Genomic DNA, 21,374 nt, shown 5'->3' on the forward strand with positions numbered 1-21,374 from the left:
GCAGATTGATTGTAAAATGAAAATTCTTGTTTGTGAATGTTTGCACAGAATTTAATGACATATTAAAGAAAAAAGTTTGAGTTCTTAATTTGATTTTCGTCTGAAGTCAAAGTATGTTACATTCGAAATCTAGAAGTGAGATTGTCACCCAGATTTCATTATGTACGAAATGTCAAGAGTACTTTGTATGAGGTTGCTTTTCCATTGTATTCTAGGCTGAATGAAGCCCAGAATTGGTGATCCCTTGTCATTTGAGTAGAGAGAGTTCCATCTACATTACTGAATCGCAGTCATTTACAAAGAGAAACTCCCTCAGTTGACTTGAACCTCCAGAGCTCTCGCAGAGAACTCTTGACTCGCCGTGTATCACTCCACCCTAACCCCTTCCAAATGCAAAACAAAACAAAACAGCAAAATATGCTTTTCCTGCTGATGCCCTTTTCTAACTGGAGGTGGTGGTGGTATTTTGGAAGGTATTTTGAAAAAAGAAAAAAAATAGAGCTGTTAAATCATTCTAGATTTAGGATTGGAGAAAGATAAGTTATTAAAGAACAACAATAGGGAGAGCCTAGAGGCACGAACTCTGGATGCAGTTTCCTGGGCCATTTCTATGTAGTTATGACTCCCTTTCTATAAAATGTATGTCTCCAAATTGTCTAAATTTTCTCATTTTAATTTGTGTGAGGATTAGGAGTTTCACATAAGAATTTTCAAAAATAAACTCCCTCTCTTAAAATCTCAATAATACCAAAGGGAGATTTATGGTGCTACTGTTAATTCACACAGTGGTTAGTTGAGAGAAGAGATGAAGAGTGTTGTGTGGTACCTTGAAGACAGGAAATGCCCTTGCTAGATGCTGCAGTCGCCAGTGTGGCCATGTTGGAAAAGGGTGCTAGAGGTCTGGGAAGGCAGTGGGCCTGGAGGACAGGCGAGCAGTACAAAGTAGGAATGGGATACCAAAGAGAACATTTGCCTATTTCAAATGTTGCTTAAAGTCAGCAAGAATACAGGAGCAAATTATTAACTTTTTAATCTAATGCTGTATCCCTTACTGCTGCCAGGATTAATAACCCAAAAAAGCAATGTGGTAGTCTTCCCGGAGCCCTGATGGCACAGTGATTAAGAGCTTGGCTGCTAACCAAAAAGTTGGTGTTTGAATCCCCCAGCAGCTCCTTGGAGATCCTATGGGGCAGTTCTGTTCTGTCCTATAGGGTTGCTGTGAGTTGGAATCAACTTGATGGCAATGGGTTTGGTTTTACGGGTTTATGGTAGTCTTGGGAAAATCTTAGTAACCTGTGGTCATTTATTGTAAAGTTTGCATTTCAAAATATATTCCCAAGTTCCAAATAATCAGTATTGAGAGATAACACACTCTATTTGTGCATCTGGAACCATCTCCCCTCAGGGTAAACCAAAGTAAACTTATGACAGGCTATTGCTTCCACATTGTAGGAGCAATAATTTCAGCAGCTGGCACTTAAAAAGTATGCCAAGTTGCTGTAGGAGCCAGGAACTCTCTGTAGTCTGGAGGAAGCAAGCTGCTGGAGGTGCTGCAGGAATTCAGCTTAAATAGAGCTGGAATGCACGTTTCAGTAATCTTTTATTGTCTTCTCTCATAAGTATTGTATGAAGTAAGATATAGTTATTTTTGTACCTCAGATTGCTGGGTTTGATAAACCAAAATCCAGTTACTAGTAAAAGAAAATAAGTTCTTTAGTATGTGTATTTTCTGCCTATATAATTCATTAGTTAATGAATATTTATGTTGTGTACTGTCATCTAAAAAAAATCCTTCTGTATAATTTCAGGTTACGTTTAGCAAGAATGAATGAAGAGATGCGGGAGTCAGAAGGACTTTATGGACAGCCAGGTCAATATTCTACTAATAATCATACTGAAATGCAGTATAAGAAATGCATTCAGGAATTTATCAGTTTACAATTGGAAGATTCATAGTTCGTTAGCAAACTAACTTAACACTATAGAGTTTTTATAACATACTTGTAAATTGTGAGTTTCTTAGCTGTGTACTGTACTTACTGAACTCTTGGGTGGCTAATGCCAGATTGTGAAAAATTCACCAGTATTCCTATTGCAGTACACGTTCACGTGCAGTATTTAACTTCTTGGCTGCTGACTTCCTTTATCTGCTGTACAGATGTCTTCCATATACATTCCAGTGAAGTGAATGGAATGATAATGTGTTCTCTATAAACTTACAGCAGCACAATAGGTGTTTCCTTTCTGGAATTCTTTTTAGCTGTCAAGTGTATATAACATAACTGTTTCCTTTTTGTCATTCAGGGAATTTCTATAAATTGTGTTCAGGGAAAAAACAAATCATCGTACGTTTGGCATATAAAAAGTCAATATGGAAGATACCAAGAAAAACTTTATGGAATTAAGAGTTTTGTACTCCAATCTAAAAATGAGTTGAAGGTTTCAAATAAAAGTTTATCAGTAGGTTAACAAGCCCATAATGGGAGTGATAATTAGTTTACAAGACAGAGGGAAAAGGTCTTATTCAGTCTTGTAGCTTTGCCCCAAGCAGTTGTGTACAGTATCTCTTGGGTAAGTGGATTATGTAGGATATTTATGAACCTGATGGCAAAGTAGACTTAGTAGAGAAATCTCAACTCGTGATCAGCTCAAGTTTCAGTTTTGATTAATTTTACCTTTGAGTCAAGATGTCAAGAAAAGAAAGAATTGTTGCTGGTCAGAGTCGTCTCTTTGGTGAACGCATCCTGATCAGCCGTTCTTCACCAAGAGAGGCACCATTGGACGTCTAGTTTCATGAGTTGGAGTATATGAATCACTAATTTATCTGTTTTAAATTTATATACATATTAGTAAAAAAGTTTCAGGAGTTCATGACTGAAATCCTTGAGAATGTTGAGATTGCAATGAAAATATTTGATTTCTTGCCAATGAATTTTGATATATTATTTCTAAAGTGGCCTGGTAATATCATCTTTGCTTCCTATTTAAATATGTGCTAAAGTCTCTATACTTTATGCTAGCTAGCTTCAGCCGTTTACTTTTATTTTTAACCAGATTAACATATAATTAATGTAAACGGGAGGCCATTCTTTCCTCAGAGGACTGTATTTACTCCTTACTTTTGGCCAAACTTATTAGGGAACGGGTAAGAATTTTGAGAATAGAGGCACTTCAGCTAGGTGCCGCTACTCTAGGGTGCCCCCCTTTAATCCTGTGGATCATACAGCAGTACTGACCCATGACGCATGGTCTAAGAGTGCTGATGAGGGTGAAATTCCAGCGTTAATCCTGGATTTCAGCTGTTTGTTTTAAACTTGAATGTTAGATTTTAAAGAAGTTATAATTTTGTAACAAATATAACCAAGCGATAGTATTACTAGGCCGTTTTTGAGGCCTTTGTGTTTAAGCACTTTAAAATAAAAATCGTTCAAAGAATATATTAACTGATATCTGTGAGATAAAGAGTGAACTTCAAGATTTTAAGTTAAATAATTTTCTTTTCCCGAAATTTTAAACTTAAATGTTTGGTCAGCTGATCTTTCTTTAAGGTGTTTGCTGATGAAGTTATACCCAAGTGATTAGCCAGAAGGTCAGTGGTTGACTCTTCTCTGGAGTTGGGCAGCTTGAAAGGATAAGGCCTTCTTTGTTCTCGCCACCGGTAGTTCCACCCAAATTACTTGGGCTTCTGCTGCCACCATTAAACCAAAAAAACCAAACCCGTTGCTGTCGAGTTGATTCCGACTCATAGCAACCCTATAGGACAGAGTTGAACTGGCCCATAGGATTTCCAAGAAGCAGCTGGTGGATTTGAACCGCTGACCTTTAGATTAGCAGTCATTGCTCTCAACCACTGCACCACCAGGGCTCCATTAGGAGCATTCAGATGTTCTTTCGCTTTCATTTATGTATAAGTTTATATATGAGCACATGAATATTTTCTGTTCATCGGCGAAAAGTAGTTTTTCCAATTTATTTGAATGGAAAATTGAACAACAACAACAACAACAACAACAAAAAGCTTCATTTTAAAACAACTTTTCCCACCACTCTCATATTTTAGAGGTTCAAAATACATCAGAATTCTAGATGTATCAGCAGCATTTAAATGAAATTTTGATCTGTTTGAAGGCCATCTTGATAATAGTTAGATTTTTAACTCATTTTGAGGCCCTAATACTTAAAGCGGAACAGTTTTATACAAACACAGGCAGTGTGGGGAAATGGCACAGCAGTTGTTCTATGGCTACTTTTCCTTTATGGGTCTTTGGAGAGCAGGTATGTCTGCACAGGCAGCGGCTCATTCTTTTCCCCTCTGTTTATTACTCCAGATTTTTCTCTCATTGACCTTGGTTGACTGTTTTGTAGGAATGTTTTGTAGGAATCCTTTGTTTGTTGTCCCTAGCAATAGAAAGAAAACCTCAGATTTATAGGTAATTTTTTAAAAGCAGGTGTTTTCAATCTTTTGATAGTGAAGAGCCCGACCATTGAAAAGACTGAGATATAGTCTTTGGCAATCATGAACCTATTCCTAGAAAACCTAACTTCTGAACTTTCTACTCCCCGTAAAGGCCTGGGACTCCCAGTGGTTTGCAAGAGGAAATCAGAACTTGCATTTTCTGATGATCACTTCCTACAACTCTTAGGAGGCCCAGGTTGATGAGTGAAATGTCTGTCACATGCAGCTCTCAATTGTTGGAAACCGGCTTGGTGGTTTCCCACAGTCTCTGGCTCCATGACCCCTCAGCCCGTTGAGAATCACTGCTTTAGTGAACTGGCTATAGCAGTAAGTAGTGGGCAGAGGCTGGAAATCACTGATCTAATCAGTTACAAAAAGGAAGCTATTAGCAACCCAGGAGGGGCATGATCACCTGGAGCTGCCACCCCTTTGAGGGAGTGCATTTCAAGAGCAAAATCTTGGATCCTCATAACTGCTGTTGCAGTGGATATTCTGAATACCAAAAAGCAAAAACTATTTTAAGCTATCAGTGGAAGGACAGCAGCACACATTTTAGAAACTCAGAAGTATCTGTGCACATATGAAGGTGAACTGTCTCAAGGAAAATAGAACGTGATTTAGTACTTCAAAGGATATGTTACAAACATGGGGTGATTAGTTGTCTACCATTTATAGTAAACTGTTAAATGTACTTCTGTGAACATTCCATTGGGAGTATCCTGGGTTGTTGTTTATGTGTTCCACTGTAGACAAACTCTATTTGCCTTGGGAAAAATTTTAAGAGATTAAAATATTTAAATTATAAAGAATCACAGTGAAGTCCAGTTTGTGTTGACTATATTAAATATCTTAGTCACTATTGTTATAACATTTGCTTTTTTGACAACACGTTTTGAGGTCTAAGAAGGTAGTATATTGACAATGCACTAATTATGTCTTGTCAGAAACAATCTTAACACAAAATTCTTGTGTGTGTGTGTGTGTGTGTGTGTGAAGGTGGAGACTTCTTGTATTAACTCTTTTTAAATGGATTCAGTCAGTGAAACCAATGATTAGCGTAGCAAGTAGCACCAACCCTTTCCTTCAAGGAAGCATTTAATTCAGCAAATGAAAGACTTTATAACTTGTTTTGCATGGTACAATGGTTCTACTAAAATGTCCTTGTGTAATACGTACTAGATGATTTAAAAACAAAAACTGGGACTCTACAAAAAGAAAAAAACAATCCTACAGCTTGTTCTATGAAATATGCATTGCCAATAGTAGAAGCCATATATTGCCATTGTACTGTCGTAGTACTTGAGAGTGCTCATCTGGTGCTATCTGTAAAATATTTGGTATTAGCGTCTGCTAGATCCTTTTTTCCTGATTCTTCTTGAATGTATAATGTGTGCCTTTTAAGTTAGTTTTGATGTTGAATGGTAAAATCAGTGTGGTATTTTTGTATTATGATACTCTGCACTTTATACTTTCTTGGAAAGTAAAATTCCAGACTCCAGTTTGAGTAGTATTTAAAAAAAAAAAAATTTATAATGTTTACAATAAATATTTTAATTCAACATCTAAGAATAAGAAAATTAAAAAAATATTTTGTATGGTTTGTTAATTGCTACTTAATATTGCTCCCTTCTCAGTTTATTTGATATCTTTGAGAATGGCTAAAAATGGGAATACATTGTGGTTTGTCTTCTAAAAGAAATAATGGGTGAAATTGGATTGCCTTACAGTTGCTCCAGCATGTCAATTCTGATTTTTAGTGTTTTGGTAATAATTACACAAGGTGGAGGTTACTCTCACCCATCCTATTAAGAAACTTTTTATTAGGCCTAATTGATTGATTCAGGTTCAGGTCACCAAAAAATTCCAGGGCTAACAAAACATTATATAGAGATTTTAATAAATTGTTTTTTTTACATATACTAAATATTAGAAGAGACTAATATTAAAAGGATCACAAAATTTTCATTGAAAATCTTGGGTTATGCTGTTTGACCTTTTCAGTAGATCTTTATCCCCTTCCCTCAACTTGTTTTGACTTTGTAGCTTTTGGTATGACATCTCTTACCTCAAAAATCTCGCCTTTTAAGAGCTGATAAAACTTGCTGCACTATTAACAACGGTAGCAATGAGTTTGTTCTAAGTGGATGCAAGGTATCCTTTGGGAGATAATTATAAAACCATGTGGCAACAATAGTTATCTACAATAGTATTTGGTGGTCTGAACCTGGAGAAATGGTATCAAGCCAAGCTTGTGTATAAAGCTAAATTTAGCAGGAAACTCTCCTGGTGAGTGATTGATCTTGAAAAGAAGATTTTACTTTATACAGAATCTTTATCTGAGGAATTAATCTGTATGTATGTATAAATTTAGCTTCTCATGGCAAGAAAAATAGTATTCAATCTGCTATAATATCAGTATAATTTATTCTCTAGAAGCATATTTGTACATATATTAAACATAATCCTGTTTATTACTCTTAATTTAGCAGATGTCTTTAGTATATATTCTCCTTCTGTCAGAGCATTCTTACTCATATGATCGACAGTAAACAAAGAGCTTCTTACCAAATGTGAAATGATGATTTTATAGTCGTTTTCTAGACTTTGTTATTTTCTAAGCTTAGTGGGCAGCAATGTGTCTGTCGTTGAGTTCTTTAGTTTTAATTAAGCATTGAAGTTTGATTAAAGAATTATTTTTCACATGCCATTTAAATGGAAATGGCTTTTAATTAAAAGAAGATACTAACACAAGAGGCTTTATTCCCCACCTGATTGTCAGTTTACCTTGTAGTAACTTGCCCCCATCAAAAACATGAGTATTTGGTTTTGGTCACTTCTTTCGGCTTTTATCAAAGGAAATATTTAAAGAATGCCTTGTTTACGATACCTCATTCAGAACGACTTTTATTTCTCATGTGTTAATAAATGTGTTTCTCTACATTGCTTTAAAACACTTGCATCTTTGCTCTTTTCTAACTCTGAGCTTTACCCTGTGGCTGCATCTGAGGTGCTTTTTTCAGGTATCGTTTTTGGTTTTTTTTCCCCCCTTTCAATTTACACTTTTTTGGCATTTGTGTTTAGTTGGTCTCTTTCCTTCTAAAAAGGCTTATCTGAACCAATTTTCAATGTAATGAATTACAAACTAGTTACTGGTCATAAAAAGGAATGCTGTTTTTTAGTAATTTAATCACATGAATTTGTATAAATTTTAAAAGTGTCATTTTATTTTCATGCAGGTGACGAAACATACCAGGACATTTTCCGTGATTTTTCCCAAATGGCATCCAATAACCCAGAGAAACTCAATCGTTTCCAGCAAGAATCACAGAAATTCTGAGGTTTTTTTTTAAGGAGGAATTATTAAATCTGATGATCCCCTAATGTGTACAGCCGAAAACTCAAGTTTTTACCGCATTAAGTCTGCTTACTTAATTAGTTTTGGTAGATGTTGAAGAGTTTAGAAAAAAGGTACCCATTCATTGATATTTTTTATAAATTAAAATATGGATCTCTAATAGTTAGGAGAGGCACCTACTTGAGGACCTCTTTTTTCTTTTTAAAAGAAGCCTGTTTAATAGGCTGTTTTGTATAGATAAAAGTAAAACCTAGCCTTAGGCCGTCTCTAGGTTACAAGATGGCCAAGGGATTAGGCAAATCTCTTTTTTGCCAGTGGATCAGAGCAGTGGCTTCTCCATGCGGCATGCCCAGAGTCATTCAGTCAGCATGGCTGCCTTGCGTGGGAGTCACCTGTCCTGCCTGCCTCAAGAAATGTCTTTTTTTTAGCTTTCCGACGATTTTTGGTGGTTCATAGTTAGTGTGTTTTTGGTTATTGTTGTTATTTTTCATAGATTAGCTGTCATACACACAATATACGATTTAATTATTAGAAATAGAGAACATGTTTTCCCCATTTACTCATAAATGCAGTTATCCTTCTAGATGTAAGGTAATTGCCCTGTACTTTAGCGTATATGTAATGGCTGTACAGGTAGACATAGTTCACTCCTTTAGACTTAGTCTGTTTTATGAAGAAAAAAGAAGCCCTCAAAACGTTTTTTTTTTTTAATCACCAGAAGAAACTAAGCTGTAGAAATGGTAGTTCTTCATTTGTTGGTTGATTTCATGAAACCTTGCCAAGTTTATTGAGATGATAAAACAGTTTCAGCGGCTACCTGAATGTTGCCAAATCATGCTTTCATCAAGATGTAACGTTCCCTGAAAAGCTGATTCATAACATAACATATAGGACATTTTTATATATGATATTTGTCCTTTTCAAGATACATTTTTTGCCGTTGTTCCTAGTGAAAGTAAAATCTCTGTCTAAAGGAAGAAAAAAACCTTGTATTTTTCTTAGTTTATATAGCAATAATTCACTTTTTAACTTTTTCTGTATCTGTCCAGTGCACATGTGTGAGACACAGTGTACATTCTTTTTAATTATATCATCTATAGTAGCTTTAGTGTTTGGTTACAAACCACAGACTCTTTAATTCCAAAGCATTATGGATATACTTATTTACCATCTATGTGTATGCTACAAGTTAGTCTGATTCCAGCTTTGACTGTCTTGTCAGTACAGAATAATTAAATAATTTGCCTTATGTTCCTTTCTAGTATAGTCGTTCAGTATAGTCAAGTTTAATTATCTTTTACAAATTACGTATATATTACTAGATACTCAGTCTTGTAAGAGAGATTTTAAAACTTGGATTATTAAAAAGTAGAGAAATTATTTTTAATTGGGTAAATAATAAATTTTCTAACATTTCCCCTAATAACTAGGGTTTTATAAACTGATTAAGTATCAAATCAGAATCTATATAAACAGGAATTTTACTGAAATAAAATCATGATACAGAAAAGGCTGCATAATTTGCCCAAATTGCATGCATATGGTGCTTGTTTAGTAATAGTCATTGTATATTAGAATAAGGATAAAAATGTGTTATATATATTTGTGAATTATTTCCAAGGAAAGGCTAGTTCTAAAGCATTGCATTTTAATTACAGCAAAAACAGGGACATTAAATCTTTGGTGTTTCACCTCAAAGTCACAAATCACCTGGATTTTTAGGTACCTTACCTAGAGACAAAAGTCTGGTTTGTAACATCCTTATTAGAGTGTACTTTGAAATTAATTGTCAGAAGAGCTCAAAGATAAATAATGTCAAAAACAGATTAACAAGAGAAAGAAAAATAAAGAAAAAAGGAAAGAGGAAAGAGAGAGCCCTGTTTCTCCTTTGCAGGGCATACTCCTGTTTTAATCCTAGGACTTCACTCCGAGAGCTCCTGTTGTTTTTTGTTTTGTTTTGTTTTGTTTGTTCTGAGGCGGCCTAGGCAGCTTTCCTTGTGGATCCAGCAATTGGCGCGTCAGATCACGCCCGGGATCTCTGTGGTGGTGAAGGCAATTCCTTGTGACATGTTACCCTCCTATGGCTTGAGTCATGAGCTGTTCATGTGGCAGTGATTCGTGTCTACTCAAATGTAGTGGTTAGAGGTGTATTCGAAGTGCTCTAAAGATGATCATGGCTCTGGATCTCCTCAGCGAAAACAAAATCTCTGATAGTGCAGGGAAGCTGGACATAACAAAAATACGTAATTTCAATGGCTTGACTTCTTGAATATGCTGAGATTCAGTTTGGACTATTTTGGCAGAAATGATGGAGTAAACAGCAAGACACTGAAGTAAATTAATAGTTACAGAGTAGTTACCAGGTAGGTTGGCTTTTAGGTGGATTTAACTGTCAGCTAAGAACTCTTACTGTATAGTATGTAATGAGGCTGGGTTTTACTATGCTGTGAAATATTCAATGCATTATGAGAAATTATAGTGTAACCGATGTTAATAATACTCTGGGGGTTCAGAAGGCGGTGTGATTGCCCTCTGTTTGCTTTTGATAACTGACCTACAGATTTTACTTTCTGCTTCCTTATCATTTTTCTGTTAGCTCCTTCACTTAAAAAATGAGGTTATTATCAAAATAAGAATAGCAGTACTAAATATGAAAAAAAAAATATGAAGACTTCATAAAATATAGTCTCATGTTACAACTAGATTAAAGGCAATTGAGTAGTTACTTGTAATGCTTCATTGCAACACTATATATATGTTTAAGGTCTCAAAGGTTTAAAAAATTACCTTTGGTACAGTCCTTAGAAATTCAGAAGTTTCCAGGGGTTCACTACATTACAGTGTTTGCCTAATTTATACTGGTCTTCATGGTAGATTTTGATGAACTTAGATGTTTACTTTCTAAAATATGCAGATTTAATTTGGAATATGTACTTTAGTAAAAAGGTTATACCTTCACAGTCTGGACAACTTAAGTTTGTGATACCTTAAACAGTATTTAAAAAAAATAGAATTTTATGGTTGTAAAGTATGGTCACAATAAACCAAGGTGTATTTAAGACTAAATTTATCACCCATTTTGAATAATAAGACATTCTCAAAACACTCTTACATTGTCAAATTAACTTTTCTATTTGATAATACTTTGAACCATGGACATGAGCTGGGAAGATGACATTTTTATAGAATTGTAGAATGACTTCAGAGCTACATGATATATTAGAAAGAGCACTGGACTGGTAGTCCCTACCCTTTTTGGATTCCAGGCTCCTCACAAATACAGTGAGTGGGATGAGAAAAGGTGAAAATATAATGTCCATTTGTATAATGTTTTGCCACTTACGGTGCACTTTGATATTAACTTTATCTCACCTGATTCAGTAGGACTTTAAGATCTTAATCTAAGAGTTCTAACATTGTCTGCATCTTTGAGCCTAGCTGCTCCTTTTGTTTTACAGAGGAGGTTGCTCGGTTTGCTAGTTGGTGGCAGAAGTGACACCAGAACCAAGGTCTGACTGACTGCCAGTCTAGAGGCATTTTCCTAGTATCATGAAGTGGTTTGAAATCATAAAGCTGCAAAATCTGATAATAACCGCAAGCTTTCCTTGTGTTTTGATAACAAAGACTCCACATATTCTGGAGAACTTGAATGTAATATTACTTTAAAGGAATAGATTGGGATTTGAAGATAAATTTTACGTTTTTCACAGGAACAAACACTGATGAAAGTAAAACATTGTACAGGTAATTTTAATCCACCATATACTTTTTTTTTTTTTTTAAATCTCTCGATGCTTCCAAATGATAGAGAACTAAGAGGCTGAGATTCAGTTTAGCTGAATCCTGACATCTATAATAATGGTTTTGTTAATGGACATAACTGTTTACATAAATTTATCCACTTAATATGGACTAATGAGGAAAAAGCAATATTTGATTAAACTTTTTTCTGCATTGGTCTTTTTGCCATCTTAATGGTCTAGATTTTCTTATTGTTCCTCAACCCCCCTTCTGAGTGTTCATTTTAAACAGGGAAAGCTCGCTTCATTACAAAGATTGTTGGCACCATTTATTTTACATAAAGGCTAAAGGTTAACTTTTGGAAACGGTGAGCCACTTTTCTGTATGTGTTTACCTGTGTTTTATGACATTTCTGAATCATTCCAGTCATAGAGACTTATTACCTGTAATATTTCTTGCTACCTGTGAAAAGGTATATTTTAAAGAATGTTTAACCAACATGCCATTTACTTTTTATTGGTCTATAGAGGATTTGTATCTAATACATGAATGTAGTTTTACTGTAGCTTGTCATTGTAAATGGAGCAAAGTACATTACCTTTATAGTTATTCTAAAATGTATATTATGTAAGAATTGTAAATATTATACTTGATATTATACTTGATTAAATACTTTGTATGCTGAAAAATTATGATAATGAGTCAATAAAAATCTCCTCTCTGGCATAGTTCCTTTATGCTCAGCCTTCCTGCTTTCTTGTGAAGGACCCTGCAGACATAGCAGTTAACCAGTTACGTTTAAGGTATTATATTCCTTTCCAACCCCCTCCAATTGACCCAGCCTGATCCTATTTGCTGATTGCTTCAATTAAGAAATCCATTTTGGTATTTTAAATATGTTCTTCTGCCTGGTCACAGTTCAGTGGCTCAAAACCACAAAAGGCTTTGTTTTGGGCTGTAGCCCTAATTTTCTTCTCATTATGATCAGCATATCTGTCCTTGAGCCGCTCCGTGTACTAATTATTAAAAAAAAAAAAAAAACCAAACAAGTAAATAATGATATTATACTGTGCACAGTATGAGCATGGTCCCTACCTTTTTGAAGTTTCTAATGGAGGTAACAGACATACGCAACCCTTTCAGTAAGCAAACAGCAAGCAAAAGCCTGGTTTTATATGAATTTTGAGGGAAGGAATGGAGAGTTGAAAGAACAGAAGTGGAAATCATCTGCTTTTGGCTGTTCCTTTGCACGTGAATTGGGAGCAGACACATAAAATGTGCCTGTGACCTGCTTCGGTTAGCTTCATCTCCATGTTAGAATGGTTCTCTGAGGCAGAGAATGAACACCGAGCCAATAAATGTTTTAAACGAAAACGAAACGGACAACCCACATTTTCCTTATTGCAAAAGCAATACCTGTTCATTGTAGAAAAATATTTAAATAAATAAAAATAACTAAAAAAGAAGATAATATCCATAATTCAGTCATCTGGCTGGGCTAATATGGTTCTCACTAGCCACATGCAGCTGTTGAAATTTAAATGAATTAAAATTATATAAAAATAAGAGTTCCGTCCCTCAGTTGGCACTACCACATTTTAAAAGCCCAGTAGCCACAGGGTGCCAGTGACTACTGTTTTGGACAGGGCAGATAGTAGAGAGCATTTCTCTTATCCTAGGAAATTCTACTGGACAGCGCCGAGAGAGAAACTGTTAACTACCTTAGTATATACCCTTGTAGACCTTCTGCTGGGTGTATTTGCACATCTGTACAGTGGGGTCATAATGGTTTGTTACCTGCTTCTTTCGCTTAATAGATAGGGAACAAATTTCTGAGTCCTGAAATATTCTACATTGTTTTGGGGAAGGATTAAAAAAAATATTTTTATTATGAAAAATTTCAAACATATACAAAAAATAATTTCAGTGACCATTAGCTTATGGCAAACATTGTTTATCTATACTCCCACCCACTCTGCCTCTTCCCTGAATGTTTCTTAAGCAAATTTCAGACATTGTACCAACACGTCTTTCGGTACATATTTCTAGAAGATAAGGACTGTTAAAAACAACCACAATAAAACTAGCGTTCAAACTGTCTGATTGTGTCAAATGTTAATCAAATGTTATTTTTTAAACAGATTGTTCAACTTAGAATCCATTTAAGTTCTGTACATTGCAATTGGCTAATATGTCTCCTGAATATTAATTTGTAGTTTCTCCCTCCATTTAAAAATTTTTTTTCACTTGGCATTTGTCAAATACATCGCTTTTAATGACTACATTTTAATGACTACACTTTAATGGTGAACATTTAGCTATAATTTTTTTTGCTACCATACCCCTAGCTCTGACTTACCTTTATAGCTAAATATTTGAGTATATTTTTAATTACTTCTTTACGATGAATACCTAGAAATGAAAATGGTGGTTCAAAGGTTAAGTATATTTTGAGTCAGTTACTGTGCTCGATACAGGGGATATTATGGCAAAAAGGTAGACACACTTTTTGTTCTTGTGGATCCTTGCATTCCTGCAAAGGAGAAAGATGGGGGTAGGTTGGTATAGAGGTGGCACTCGTTGGGCAGGGTGCCCACCCCAGATACGGGGTGGAGAGCTGTTAAGAGACCACTTGTGGAGGAAGTAACATCTAAGCCAAGGCCAAGCATAAGGAGAGGTCTTGAGCAGTGGTTTTCAAACTTCGGTTTGTAAAAGAATCTGGATATCTGACGAATGCAGAAGCCCAGGTTTGTCCTGGACCTTTGTGTTTTCACGAAGTTTCTCAAGTATTTCAGATGCCAACCAAAATTTGAGAACCACTGTTTCGGGGGAAGCATTCTAGGTCTGGACAGGAAAGAGAACTGAATGGTTTGTTAGAGGCCAGAGGCATTTTAGCATCAGCAAAGTGTTCTCCAGAAAAGTTGTACCAACATGCAAACACTCATCTGCTGTATAGAAGAGTACCTGTTTCTCTGTATCTTTAACAGTGTTAGGTGACGGTCAATTAAAAAAATTAAAAACCTGATTATCTAGCTTTGCAGATAACGGCCATCGCACAACAGGAAAAATAAATTACCTAACCTCTGGTCAGAAGTAAGAGAACTTTGCGCAAGTTACAGTTAGAACTGGACAGTTGTTGTGTCTACTAGGGTTCTTTGCCTACTGAGCCAAGTCATAATACACCAAGGTATGTATTTTAAGCTGAGGAAACAGCACATCTCACTATCTGATACACTACATACTTTTTGTCTATTTCCCCACACTGGAATGTAAGCTCTAGGAGGGCAGGGAGTTTTGTTTTTTCATTGCTGTATCCCTAGATGCTACTATGCTTGGCGTGTAGTAAGCGCTCACTAGCTATTGAATAAATGACTGACTGGCTATCTTGAGCACACCGTTTTAGTTTGCAGTCAGCAGTATCCTTCAGGAAGCTGGTGGTGACCTGCAACATTCATTTTTCTTTATGGGCAAAGAACTGGGAGAAAAAACCAGTTTCTTTAGTATTTTCCTGTGTGTCTACTGACTTCCTATGTACATTTAAAATTTTATTATTTTGTTATTCATATCCATAAACTGCAGGACTAGTGACCTTTATAAAGGTCTGAAAGATGAAACAATGAATAAATCAATTCTAGAATAAGTGGCAGAGGAGAAAAGCCACCTTCTTGAGAGTGTAGGTGGGGACATAAAAGGCACAATTCCAGAATTATTTCCTCCTTATTAATAAAAAAAAAATTTATTAATGAACAATATTTAGAATGTAATCACACAGCTATATAGCACATTGCTGTGGAGAGTCTGTGGAACATGTAATAAAGTTTTAAAGAGAAATTCAGAGTCTAGTATTTGTGAATACCTCAGAAAAGCTATGGTTGCTGAAATATATTTTTGTACATGGCAGATAGACTTTTTTTTTTTTTTTTTTGAGTTTGGAGTATCTAACATAGTTAAGTAGACATTTGTGTACTATGTATTGGGCACTGTTTTGTATCCACTGTCTCTTTTAACCCTATAAGGCATAACCAAAACCAAACCCATTGCTGTCGAGCAACCCTATAGGACAGAGTAGAGCTGCCCCATAGGGTTTCCAAGGCTGTAATCTTTACAGAAGGAGACTGCCACGTCTTTCTCCCACGGAGCAGCTGGTGGGTTTGAACTGCTGACCTTTTGGTTAGCAGCTGAGCGCTTAACCACTGTGTCACCAGGGCTCCTTTAGGAGGCATGGGGACTAGTAGTATCCCCATTTTACAAATGGGGCAGGTGAGAGTCATGGCTCAGAGAAGTTAAATGACTTGCCTGAAGTCTAACAACTTGCGGAGCTGGAGTTCCAACCTGGGTAGTCCACTTCAGAGCTGGTGTCTTAACCTCAGTGTAACCTGCTGACTTTTGTGGTAAAAGAAATTACTGCTTTTAAAGCTAATCTTGGCCGAAAGCTTGCGCTTTGGAAGTAGTCTGACTTGGGTTGGGATGCTGGTTCCATTATTTGCTAGCCAACTAGAATTGGACAATTTAATATCTAAATCTCAATTCCTTGATTGCCAAATGGGCATGATACGTCTACCTTACAGAGCTGTGAGGATTAAATGATCTAAGAGTGAGTTACTCGAAGGAGCTAATTCTGCTCTTTTTTTGCAAGGTGAGTAGTAGGCATCGAAGTTGTCGTCAAGCCTGTGTCAGAGGTCTAGTGCTTATCAGAAATGTGTTGCTTCACATGAAAAGAACAAGAGTTAAAATTGAGATGAATTGTGATTTTGATAAGGGTGTGATCCGCTCACACTTTGAGAAATAATGGGGCACCATCAACTGGTGAGAGATCAAATGTGAGTGCATTTGTCCAGGCATTTTCACCTTCACCTCTTTTAATCATATAGTCCATTTGTACATGTTTGGGTTAGCACTTTTGGTATGTCATCAATCCTTACAAGATTGAAATTAATGAGTTTTATCTAGTTAGCAGTATCCAACTGTCTAGGTTCAAAACTGCCATTGGCTAGCTGTGTGATCTTGGGCAAGTTACTGCAGTGTATCTCTGTTAAGAACTTGGAAGACTACCTGGTACACATTAGAACTCTTTGTAAAGTATTTGTGCCAATGCCAAAGTGATCCAACAGAATGCCGAAATTATCAAACAATATCATTAATATCACACGCAAGTAAAATTTTGCTGAAGGTAATTCAAAAACGGTTGTAGCAGTACATTGACAGGGGACTGCCAGAAATGCAAGCCAGATTCAGAAGAGGATGTGGAACAAGGGATATCATTGCTGATGTCAGATGGATCTTGGCTGAAAGCAGAGAATACCAGAAAATACCTGGCTTTTAATAACTATGCAAAGGCATTTTACTGTGTGGATCATAAGTTGTGGATAATGTTACTAAGAATGGGAATTCCAGAACACTAAACTGTGCTCATGAGGAACCTGTATATAGACCAAGAGGCAGTTGTTTGAACAGAACAAGGGGATACTGCGTGGTTTAAAATCAGGACAGGTGTGTGTTAGGGTTGTATCCTTTCACCATACTTAATCTGTATGCTGAGCAAATAATCAGAGAAACTGGATTATATGAAGAAGAATGAGTCATCAAGATTGGAGGAAGACTCGTTAACCTGCAAATGCAGGTGACACAACTTGCTGAAATTGAAGAGGACTTGAAGCACTTACTAATGAAGATCAAAGACCACAGCCTTCAGTATGGATTACACCTCAACATAAAGAAAACAAAAATCCTCACAACTGGACCAGTGAGCAACATCATGATAAATGGAGTTGTCAAGGATTTCATTTTACTTGGATCCACCATCAACGCCCATGGAAGCAGCAGTGAAGAAATCAAACAATGTATCACATTAGGCAAATCTGTTGCAAAAGAGCTCTTTAAAGTGTTAAGAAAGCAAAGATGTCACTTTGAGGTCTAAGGGGCGCCTGACCCAAGCCGTGATATTTTCAACCGCCACTCATGCATGTGAAAGCTGGACAATGAATAAGGAAGACTGAAGAATTTATGTCTTTGTATTATGGTTTTGGCCAAGAATATTGAATATACCATGGACTGCCAGAAGAAACAAACCTGCCTTAGCAGAAGTACAGTTAGAATTCTCCTTAGAAACACAGATGGTGAGACTTTGTCTCAAGTACATTGGACATGTTATCAGAAGGGACATCATGATAAACGGAGAAAAGACTGAAGTTGTCAAGGATTTCATTTTACTTGGATCCACAATCAATAGCCATGGAAGCAGCAGTCAAATCAAAAGATGCATTGCATTGGGTAAATCTGCTGCAAAGGACCTCTTTAAAGTGTTGAAGAGCAAACATGTCACCTTGAAGACTAATGTGCGCCTGACCCAAGTCATGGTATTTTCAATCGCATCATATGCATGTGAAAGGTGGACAATGAATAAGGAAGACCGAAGAAGAGCTGACACCTTTGAATTGTGGTGTTGGCGAAGAATATTGACTATACTATGGACTGCCAAAAGAACAAACAAATCTGCCTTAGAAGAAGTATAACCGGAATGCTCCCTTAGAAGCAAGGATGGCGAGACTGCATCTTACATACTTTGGACATGTTGTCAGGTGGGATCAGTTCCTGGAGGAGGACATCATGCTTGGCAAAGTACACGGCCAGCGGAAAAGAGGAAGACCCTCAAGGAGGTGGACTGACACAGTGGCTGCAACAATGAGCTCAAGCATAACGATTTTAAGGATGGCTCAGGACTGGGCAGTGTTTCCTTCTGTTGTGCATAGGGTCACTATGAGTCAGAACTGACTCAAAGGCACCTGAAAACAACAATAACATCACAAAGACCAGTCCCTGGAGAAGAACATCAAATCAGTGAAAAAGCGGAAAACTCTCCACGAGATGGATTGACACAGTGGCTACAACAATGGGCTCAAACATAGCAATGATTTTGAGGATGGTGCTGGACCAGGCAGGTTTTCTTCTGTTGCTATGAGTCGGAATCAACTCTGGGGCACCTAACGACAAAAACGAAAGCATTAAAGTTTGTTTAAAAAAAAAAAAAAGATGAAGTAATATCACATCTTTGGTGTTAATAGGGGTTTTCTGAACTACCGGTCTTTTGGGCGGCCTTGGCGCAGTGGTTATGAGCTATGGCGAGCTATGGCTGCTAACCTGAAGGTGGGCAGTTCCAATGCACCAGCCGCTCTCTGGAAACTCTGTGGGGCAGTTCTACCCTGTCCTACAGGGTTGCTAAGAGTCAGAATCTACTGGACGGCAACAGGTTTGGTTTGGTTTAGACTGTCTCTTGTCTGTTCCAGAGGTGTGCGGTGGGATGGAGAGGCGATTTCAACCTTAGGTGTTACTACTTTATCATGAATGGAGAACGGAGTTTCTCGATTAAATTTCACAGCCCAGCTAGTCTCCCTCCAAGGCGTGAGGGGAATGGGGAGAGGACTTAAGACCTCCAAGAAATTAACAGGGAAAAAGGGTATAGAAATAAAAATTCTCCCTCTTCGGGCGTCCAGTTTAGCCTTTTTGCTAACACAAGGTTCTGCGTTAGGGCGCCTGAATTTTTTTTAGGACCAGCTTCGTTTTCTAGTATCTGGGGCTCAGGAGCGCCAGCTGACAGACGTTTTACAGCCTGCCGGCCTTCTCGATGCCTGAGGCCTCAGCCCGCTGCTCCAGCGCCCCGGACGCTACCGGCAAAGCGCGGTCCATCAGGGTCTAACCCTCGGAAGCTAGGACCCAGCGGCTGCCGGGCACGCCTAGTCCCGCCTCTCCGCGCATCCGCGGCCTCGGATTGGCTCTGGGCAGCGTGGTTCCGCCCCCGCCATGGCCGCTGCCTGCCGCCGGGGCTACTAGCTGGCTGCCGGGGTGCGGGTCTCAGCCTCCTCTCCGCGCCGCGGGGTCAGTCGGCGTGTGGTCCATGGGTCTCTTCAGAGGCGGGTCCCCATGCGCTCGGGCCATGGCGCGCCTGGGCGCTGTGCGCTCCCACTACTGCGCACTGCTGCTGGCTGCGGCGCTGGCCGTCTGTGCCTTCTATTACCTCGGCTCCGGCCGGGAGACCTTCTCCAGCGCCACCAAGAGGCTGAAGGAGGCCCGCGCCGGGGCCCCCGCCGCGCCCTCGCCGCTCTCGCCGGAGCTGGCACGGAGCTCCGCGGCGCCGGCCCCGGGCGCCAAGGCCAAGAGCCTGGAGGGCGGGGGGCCCGGGCCGGTGGACTACCACCTGCTGATGATGTTCACCAAGGCGGAGCACAACGCCGCGCTGCAGGCCAAGGCCCACACCGCGCTGCGCTCGCTGCTGCGCCTCGCCAAGTTCGAGGCGCACGAGGTGCTTAACCTGCACTTCGTGAGCGAGGAGGCCAGCCGCGAGGTGGCCAAGGTCCTGCTGCGGGAGCTGCTGCCACCCGCCGCCGGCTTCAAGTGCAAGGTGAGCGGGGCCGCAGCTGGGGACTCCCGGCCTGTGGTCCACCTCTTCCCCCACGCGGTCAGCGTGCCGCCGGGCCGGGCCCCCGAAGACAGGGGCTGGCCATCGCTGGGCTGCCCGGTGCCAGTGCTTGTGGAAGTCTACCCTGGCCCTGGCCGAAAGGTGCTTTCACGCCGGGGGCGTGCCGGGAGTAAGGCGCGCTCAGCTGCTGCTGGAGTGGAGCTGCGTGTTCACTGATCGGCCCGCCCTCCTGTCCCCACCCGCATGCAGTCCCCTCCTCAGGAGAACAGGCACTCAGCTTTCTGCTAGCGTTGCAGGGTTCAGCAGTGCCTCCAGAGTTTGCACCTTGTTCTTGTCATCCTCTTCGGTCTTTGACTTTTGAGGGTGGAGCAGGTCATTTGAAAGCACCCGTGGTCATCGTCAGCAAAGTCCACGGGAAGGGCCTGGTGAAGCTGCTTGAAGTGTTGAAGTTGCAGGGACATGTCTCATACAGCTCTTGAGGCAGTTCAGTGGGACCTGGTCAAGCCCAGGCCAGCCTGTGTAAGCCATCTCATTCCCTCTGTGTGTGTCCTTCTTGCCCTCAAGGGCCATGAACCCATTTAGAGAAGACGCAGATTCCTCTGAGGGAGGAAGAGAAAGCTCTGAGAGGTACAAATACCATCTGGGGAGAGCTGAGCTAGCCCCTGTCTCCCAGGCTAGACCAGCCCATCGTCTCACTTCCCTGCCTCCTCAGAGTTTGGGTTCCTGCCTTAGCGGGAATAGCCTCCATCACGTCGCTTGTGTCATTTTGATCCAGTAGTTGCACAGAGGGGACCAAGGTCTGGCTTTTGGGTAGGAGTAGTAGGTGATATTAAATGTCGGAGGGGAAGTTGGGGCGGGGGATGAGAGGCAAGAATAGTGTTCCATGTGTTTGTGCCCACTAAGTGTGTACGGGGGGCTGCTGCCTGGATCCTGCAGCCTTCAGGGGTCTGCAGGGATTCTTTGTCACCTACAGAGTCAAGTCCTAATATCTTGATAGGGCTATGGGCCCGGGCCTCCTCTCCAGCCTCACCTCTCCTCCTTCCCTTACATGCACCTTAAATCTTAACCATCCTGAACGTGCCTTTACAAAAGCTGTACTTTTTGCCCAGATTGTCCTTACTTCCCTCCTGGGCCCTAGCATACTCTTGACTCAGCTTTCACCTCCCCTGAGAATGTCCCTAGTCCCTGGGGACAGCCTGTGTCCATCCCTCAGCAGCTGTCTGTTCCTGCCTCCCCCCACAGCATGGAAAGTGTCCATCCTCCCACCCCCTTCCGCACAGAAGAGTGAGCCCAGCAGGAACACGCACTGTGGTCAGGGAGGGCACCTGGGCCTGGACTTCCTGCTGCGGGAGGCCAAGAATCCAGGTCCTGGAACTCGTGGCTGGAAGGGCCCATGAGAGCCGTTGTCA

The 21,374-nt window shown here is 39.6% G+C and overlaps 2 protein-coding genes across 6 annotated transcripts in view; both read left to right on the plus strand.

The window, feature by feature from the left end:
* Nucleotides 1-12,975, plus strand: part of ACAP2 (ArfGAP with coiled-coil, ankyrin repeat and PH domains 2) — a 152,271-nt gene extending 139,296 nt beyond the window's left edge. For 2 of the 4 annotated variants that reach the window (XM_049879855.1, XM_049879862.1), the window contains exons 22-23: nucleotides 1,809-1,870; nucleotides 7,693-12,975. In XM_049879855.1, the coding sequence (XP_049735812.1) occupies nucleotides 1,809-1,870; nucleotides 7,693-7,793 (163 nt within the window). In that variant the 3' untranslated portion in view covers nucleotides 7,794-12,975. Of the gene's footprint in view, nucleotides 1-1,808; nucleotides 5,023-5,057 lie in introns of all 4 variants that reach the window. The other 2 variants (XR_007516713.1, XM_049879864.1) reach the window with 2 other exon arrangements.
* Nucleotides 12,976-19,349: 6,374 nt separating this feature from the next.
* The window catches only part of XXYLT1 (xyloside xylosyltransferase 1), a 238,395-nt gene continuing 236,370 nt past the window's right edge, over nucleotides 19,350-21,374 (plus strand). For both annotated transcript variants that reach the window (XM_049879870.1, XM_049879878.1), the window contains exon 1: nucleotides 19,350-19,947. In XM_049879870.1, coding sequence (XP_049735827.1) covers nucleotides 19,444-19,947 — 504 coding nt within the window. In that variant the 5' untranslated portion in view covers nucleotides 19,350-19,443. The remainder of the gene's footprint in view (nucleotides 19,948-21,374) is intronic.

The sequence above is a fragment of the Elephas maximus genome, chromosome 1 (assembly GCF_024166365.1).
Source record: "Elephas maximus indicus isolate mEleMax1 chromosome 1, mEleMax1 primary haplotype, whole genome shotgun sequence".
In the NCBI taxonomy this organism is placed as follows: Eukaryota; Metazoa; Chordata; class Mammalia; order Proboscidea; family Elephantidae; genus Elephas; species Elephas maximus.